The sequence below is a fragment of the Gossypium arboreum genome, chromosome 8 (assembly GCF_025698485.1).
Source record: "Gossypium arboreum isolate Shixiya-1 chromosome 8, ASM2569848v2, whole genome shotgun sequence".
Classification (NCBI taxonomy): Eukaryota; Viridiplantae; Streptophyta; class Magnoliopsida; order Malvales; family Malvaceae; genus Gossypium; species Gossypium arboreum.
In genome coordinates, this window is record NC_069077.1 from 131,560,570 (window position 1) to 131,567,743 (window position 7,174).

General features: G+C 34.4%; 1 protein-coding gene across 1 annotated transcript; it reads left to right on the plus strand.

Annotated features, from left to right (window-relative positions):
- Positions 1 to 5,330: 5,330 nt before the first annotated feature.
- On the plus strand, positions 5,331 to 6,445 carry LOC108466376 (uncharacterized). The gene is made up of 4 exons (XM_017766699.1): positions 5,331 to 5,570; positions 5,612 to 5,842; positions 5,925 to 6,095; positions 6,152 to 6,445. The coding sequence occupies exons 1-4, from the start codon at positions 5,331 to 5,333 to the stop codon at positions 6,443 to 6,445; spliced, it is 936 nt and encodes a 311-aa protein (XP_017622188.1).
- The last annotated feature ends 729 nt before the right edge of the window (positions 6,446 to 7,174 follow it).

Below are 7,174 nucleotides of genomic sequence, written 5' to 3' on the forward strand. Positions count from 1 at the left end.
TATGCTCGATATGTGATTGGAAATTGGAAAGATTGTTATGGGAATGTGATGAATACAATTGAAGTGTGAAAGATCAAAATTGACAATAAAACTGTTTTGGATAGTTGCAGTGACGTGAATCTAAAAATTTACCAAAAATAGTAGAAATTGAATCAGAGACTGAATGAGATATCAAATTAGATCTTAATGAGTCTATTTTAATATAACAGAAACAGAGCAAGCAAAGGAATTCTATATTATGAGATATTTAAGTTTTTGAGAGACTGGTTCAGAATGACTACGTGATCCCCTGTTCTGACTTGGAAAAATCATTAAAAATTTTAAAAAAAATAATTATGGGATATAATTTACTTGAAATCCTTAATGAGCCTAGTTTTAAATGAAATAAACGAGAACATCCTTTGAATTCTGTACGAGGAGAAAATTGATTCGTAGTGAAGAGTGGTCAGAACAGTTGAGCAATGAAATAGGGGTAACTTCAATGAATAAACTGTACTAATTGGCTAGACCAAAAATTTTGAAAATTTTATGGTAAGAATATATGTGAATCTAGTTTTCAAGGAAAATTAACGGTTTGTAATTTGGAGTTCTGTAGCTCCAGAAATAAATAATTTAGTTGCTGGTACTCTGCTAGACAGCTTATTTTGAACCTGTTTATGATTGTAATAGTGAAAGTATGTGTGTTTGTGATGGTAATATTCCGGGAACATAATGTGACTTTGTTTAAAGTATGATAATGTATTGTTTATTAATATTTACATGCTTACTTACTAAGCTATAATGCTTACTCCCTTCCTTTCTTTTTCCTATAGTGTCGTAGATGTTAGCTAGAGTTGGAGGTCGCCGGAGGTTAAATCACACTATCAAACTATTGATCGATATATAAAGGTTTTAAAGTATTTTAAGTCTTTGGCATGTATGGAGACTCGTTTAATTGTTATTAAGTTGCTAGGAATTGGCTTACAATATTGACCTATGTTATTTGAAGGTCTCTATTGTATAAAGTCATTTAATGTAGATAGTCTTGATTATGTTATTAATTATGAATCGGTTTTTATACGATGATTAGTGATTAAGTCCGGTAATGCCTCGTACCCTGTTCCGGCGTCAAACACGGGTAAGGGGTGTTACAGAGATGACTAGTCTTGGCTATCAAAGTAGTTGACTCCACGAGTAGAGACATAGATGTATTCATTGGTAGAATGATATATTAGACTAGACCCAAGATAAATTAGTTCTGAATCTGTTTGTGAATTAATTCACTTGTGACGTTCATGGTGTGATTTACCTAAATTCTAAGTTAGTCACTGATTATGCGTATGCAACTCATATGCTTTGATATAAGTGGAGGTTTATGCTCTAAATATGATCAAGCCCATAGTCGGTATGTTGGGTACATAACTTGTGTATGGCATGGCTTTACTAGCAACAATAGAATTCATAGCTTAATTAAAGAGTTAATGATATCCTCTCATTGGCATTGTGTGAATTGATAAATATGGAACGTGGCCAAGGGTTACTTGTTCTCAATTGAGCAATTTATCACAATCATTTGTTGACAGTGATCATATTAATCATTAAGAAGACACAATGGTGACAATGAGATAAAATAGGATTGTATTGAGTGAACAAATTTAACTCAAAGGAATCAAGGATATCATATGAGGGTAACACACACATGATGAGGTCATTGGACAAAACAGTTGGATGAATTGCTTTCAGAAAGAGTATACAATAAGAAGTTTTCAATCATGGTATGTATTGTGGACTGACTCCTTGATTAAGTAATTGCAAATTATCGAAATGTTACTTCTGGACATAATTACAATCACTAGAGCCTAATTGTATATGTCCGATTGGTCCTTCCACTAGCTTAACAGAAGCTTGATCAGACTGCATTTGAATTAGAAAAAAATTCTACGACTTTGGAAATAATTTAATTGAGTCGATTTATTCGATGTGGAATTAAATTAGGTGGTCGTGAGAATTGTTCAACTAGAGAATTTGATTAAAAATTTTTCTTGAAAAATTAATTTTGAAAATCGAAATGATTTTTTGGAAAAATTAATTTTGATCAAGTAAAATTAAATTAATTAAAATTAATTTGATATTTTTAGAAATTAATTTTCAAATCAGACAATTAGCCCAATGGGTAATTGAACTTGAAAATCGGATCTGAGATCATAAATTGGGCCTAGGAGCCCAAAACCGAGACCAAGACCTAAAAACTAGTCGAACCGGGCCCAGTATGTGAAATCGGGCTAATGGTCCAACACATAGCTAGATCAGACCAGTCGAGTCGTTATTGACCCGGACCAAATCGGTAGTAACTGAACCGGCTCGGGGTGCCGTAAGGGTATCGCACCTACATCACTCGACGCGGCGGTCTTGGTGGTCGCATGACTGACAACAATGTCAAATGGCCAATGACAATTGGTCATCGGCGATTAAGTAATAGAAGAGTTACACTCCTACTAGGACTCTACCAAAGAATTTAATTTCAGATTAATTATTCAAAAACTAATATTAATTTTAATTTAATACTTATCTTAATAGTATTTTATTAATTTAATATTAAAGTGATTATCTTAATATTAAATTTAATTTAATGTTTATTTGTAGATAAATATTCTATTAGTTTAATAAGATTTAATATTAAATTTAATCTAATATTTATCAATATTATATTAATTTAATATTAAAGAGGTTAAGTTTAATAATAGTTGAACTCTCTAAACTTGCCCTACATAAAGAGAGCCTCAAGTTATCTATAACACTCCAAACCCGTATCCGTCGCCGGAGTAGGGTTATGGAGTATTACCGTCTAATAGAAACATTTAACATACATATCATAAACAATCACAAGCATAGATTAATACATCATTCAAATCAAAGTTTAAAACATATCAAAATCACTTCATTTAACCTAGTTTATAACCACTTATACATCCATAAAAAATTTCACGTACACCTAACCATCTTAGGTTCAAATCAACATGCCCAATTATAGATCCAACACAACATATGATCATATACATACCAAATCAACATTATACTCAAACTCAACTTAGGTAAATCATCAAAATGATCAAATCATTTAAGCAAACATTACTTTTAAGTAATGCATAAAACTTCAAACATGTATTTACAATCATTTAAACTTATAAAATTATATTCCCTAAGACTTACTAACAAAAGAGACATTATTACTAAATTTTTCTCCTAGGTACATGCCAAAAAGAAACACAAAAGACAACATCACCAACATTGAGTACGGGATACTTGAAGGATGTCAAGTCCGGTTTTACTATTTATCTAACCTGCAAACATACAAATCAAATTACATTCAATAGATTTCATTTATTTAGCTAATCAAAAGAACAGTCGACAATAATATAAAATTTTAACTTAACAAAATGAAACTTCAATTATTTCGATGATTCAAGTAACCTTGTTATATGATCTATTAGCTATGTGGCACCCGGTGCCTAGCAGATAAATTGCAGAAGAGTTTGTGCCCAATGCTAGTCAGGTTAACCAAAAATATTGAAAGTGAGCCAGCTCTAGTTGGATAAACCAACAATGTTTGCGTCCAGCGATAGTTGGATACACCGACGATAATAAAAGTGAGCCCAGCTCTAGTTGGATGAACCAACGGTGTTTGCACCCAGCGCTAGTCGGATAAACTGATAGTTGTGTGCCCAGCACTAGTCAGACAAGCTGACAAAGATTATGCCCAATGCTAGTTGAATATATCGACAAAAATCCACAGTGAGCCTAGCTCTAGTCTAATATATCAACGATTATACAATTATTTACTTCCACAAATTCCTCATTCATTTTCCTTAACATTAAATCGATAATATACATACATTTTATATCAAGAGCTAATTTAGCATTAATTAATTAAATAGTAATTAGAAAAATTAAGTTTGAGTCCACGAACTTACCGAAATTATGCTTGTGAACAATTATTCAGTAGCTTTCTCTTTTCCATGAGTGACAACGGAAGCTCTCGTATCTCGATCTAGCTAGAAATATTAATTTAATTAAATCAATTACTCAACAATTATAGTTACACATTTAACCATTAACAATTGTTATTCAATCAACTTAACCCTTGCCACAAATATAACTAAACATCCGATTCCTACAATAATGTCCTCATACAACCGAGTATATTTATATAATTATGTGTATATATATATATATATATATATATATATAAAATTCTCAACAATCCTTATACTCTTGGAATTTATCACTCATTACCATGCCATCTAGAAATTTAACAGCAGCTACATCCTTAACTATTAATCCCATTCAAATCATCATACAATCACATTAAAATGAAAATTGAAATTAGCATCTCTACTTTATTTAATTATATTTTTTTTCCAGCTCATAAACATTCAAAGCAAAATAGCCTTTGCATGCCAAATTTCTCCCAACAACATTAAACTCAATCTCATTATTCAATATATTACCAATGTGAAAATTATAAGATTATCCTTAACAAGTTTTTCCCTAAAACATCTATGCATTTAAGCTCACCATTAAATCCAAAAGAAAATTTAAACTACATCTATGGCATTAACCACTACTTCCAAAAATTCTCCATTCTAGCTTAAAGATTAACTAAATTAATCTATTCCCAGCTCAAAAATATAACAAAAATGAAAATCCATTTGAGAAATACTTACATGCATTCAAAGATAGCAAATAAAATAACCAAGCTTTTCCCTTTTGCCTTCATTGGTTTTCCGACAGTAACAAGGATGTTGAAGATTGGTCAGCATGCAGCACCATGAAGCTAGCCACGCACACCAAGCCATTCAGAAGCAGTAGAATCGAGTGCAACCACTGCTATCTAGTTCCATTTTGATTCATTTTCTTGATTTAATGAATTCTAGTTCATTTTGAATTATGTTGGTTTAATGATTGATGTAATTAGGTGGTGATTGAGCTGATAAATCAACTTTGTTCAAGTGTACAAGTTATGCTCTTATTTTCCATGTAATTAGTGGTATTAGGTAAGCATTAGGTGAAAAATTTGACTTATTTTTCTTAGTCAATGACTGATATATGTAATGGCTATATGCCAATGTTTTCTTCTTAATGAAAAATCATTGAATTTCATTCATTTTTATGCTCCATTTTTTCTTTGCTTTCGTTTCTATTCTTGTTTCCCCTTGCAAAGCTCTATTTGTTTCCTCCACAAGCAACAAGACTTGTTGCTCAAGACTCAGCTTTTTGTTCTTCAAACACCAACAATTGGTATCTAGAGCTTCTGTCTTAGAGGACCTGTTGCGGTTGAACCTTAGAATCGAATGGCTTCTTCAGGATTTTCTGCAGTAGCACCACTAGTTTTTAATGGTGAAGGGTTCCACATATGGGTAGTCAAGATGAGGAGTTACCTTCAGGCCTTCGATCTGTGGGAAGCAGTGAACACTGATGCTGAGCCAGCTCCACTTAGAGCCAATCCCATAATGGCTCAAATCAGGCAACATGCAGATGAGAGGACCAAGAGGCATAAGGCCATGTCCTGTATTCAGAACTGTGTGTCTGATGTTATTTTTACCAGAATCATTGCCTATAAACTCCAAAACAGGCCTGGGACAAGCTTAAGGAGGAGTTCCAAGGCACAGAAAGGACAAGGCAACAACAGTTGTTGAACTTGAGGAGAGATTTTGAAATTTTAAAGATGAAGGAGGAAGAGACAGTAAAGCAGTACTCAGATAGAATCATGGCTGTTGTGAACAGCATAAGGTTGCTAGGAGAACAGTTCAGTGAGGCAAGGATTGTGGAGAAAGTGCTCTTAACATTACCTAAAAGATATGAGGCAAAAATCTCATCCTTAGAGGATTCGAGAGACCTTGCAAGCATCTCCTTAACTGAGCTTATTAATGCCCTTTATGCTCAAGAGCAAAGGAGAGCCAGTAGGATGGAGGAGCACTAGGAGGGTGCTTTCCAAGCCAAGATCAAAGCAGCCTCGAGCACCTCAGCCTATAAAGGCAAGAAGAACTAGAGAAGCAGGCCTAAGCCTGATACTGCAAGAAGAGGAGACCAAATCTGTAGATATTGTAAAAGGCCTGGTCATCTAGAGGCAAAATGCTAGTTTAGACCAGATGCCTTGTGTCAACATTGCAAGAAGAAAGGGCATGTTGAAAGGGTCTGCAAAGAAAAAGGTAGACCTGGACAGAATCAAGCACAACATAAGAATGAGAAAGCTCGAGTGGCTGAAGACAGTAGTGACCATGAAGAGCAGGTCTTTGCTGTGTCATGTTTGGCTGGTCAAAGCAAGGGCCCAAAAGAATGGTTTTTGGACAATCGCTGCACAAACCACATGTCACCAGATGCAATTATTTTCAAAATCTTGGATACAAGCTGTAAAACCAAGGTGAAAATAGGTAATGAACAGTTCATAAAGGTTGAAGGAAAGTGAGATGTGCTAATATGCACTTCCACAAGAGACAAGGTCATCACAAATGTACTGCTGGTGCCTGAGATTGACAGGAACCTCCTCAGCATTGCTCAACTACTTGAAAAGGGCTATTCAGTTGTGTTCAAGGGCTAGGAATGTCAAATTACTAATCCAAATGGATCAAGCCTCATGACAGTCACCATGACTGATAAATGTTTTGAAAGCAACAGGCCAAGTGACTCACCCTTAGCATGTGTTGCCTCAACAGAAGAATCCAAGCTTTGGCATCAAAGGCTTGGTCATGCGAACTTTAGGTCGATGGCTCGAATGGTCAGTAAGGAGATGGTTGAAAACTTCACCAAGTCAGTCCAAAATGAAAATGTTTGTGAAGTTTTTCAAATGGGAAAGCAAGCCAGGCTCCCATTTTTTGTAAACACAACCTGGAGAGCATCAAACAAGTTGAAACTGGTGCACACTGATGTGTGTGGCCCCATGAAGATTGAATCACTTAATTCATTCTTTTCATTGATGATAGTACCAGATATTGTTGGATTTTCTTTTTGAAGCACAAGTCTAAAGTAGCTCAAGTATTCTCGAAGTTTAAAGTTGCAACTGAAACAGAAACAGGATGCAAACTCAAGACCATCAAGTCAAACAATGGAACTAAGTATACCTTTGCTTAGTTTCAAGCTCTCTGCAATGATGCTGGCATCAAACATCAGCAAACCAATATTATACACCTCAGCAGAA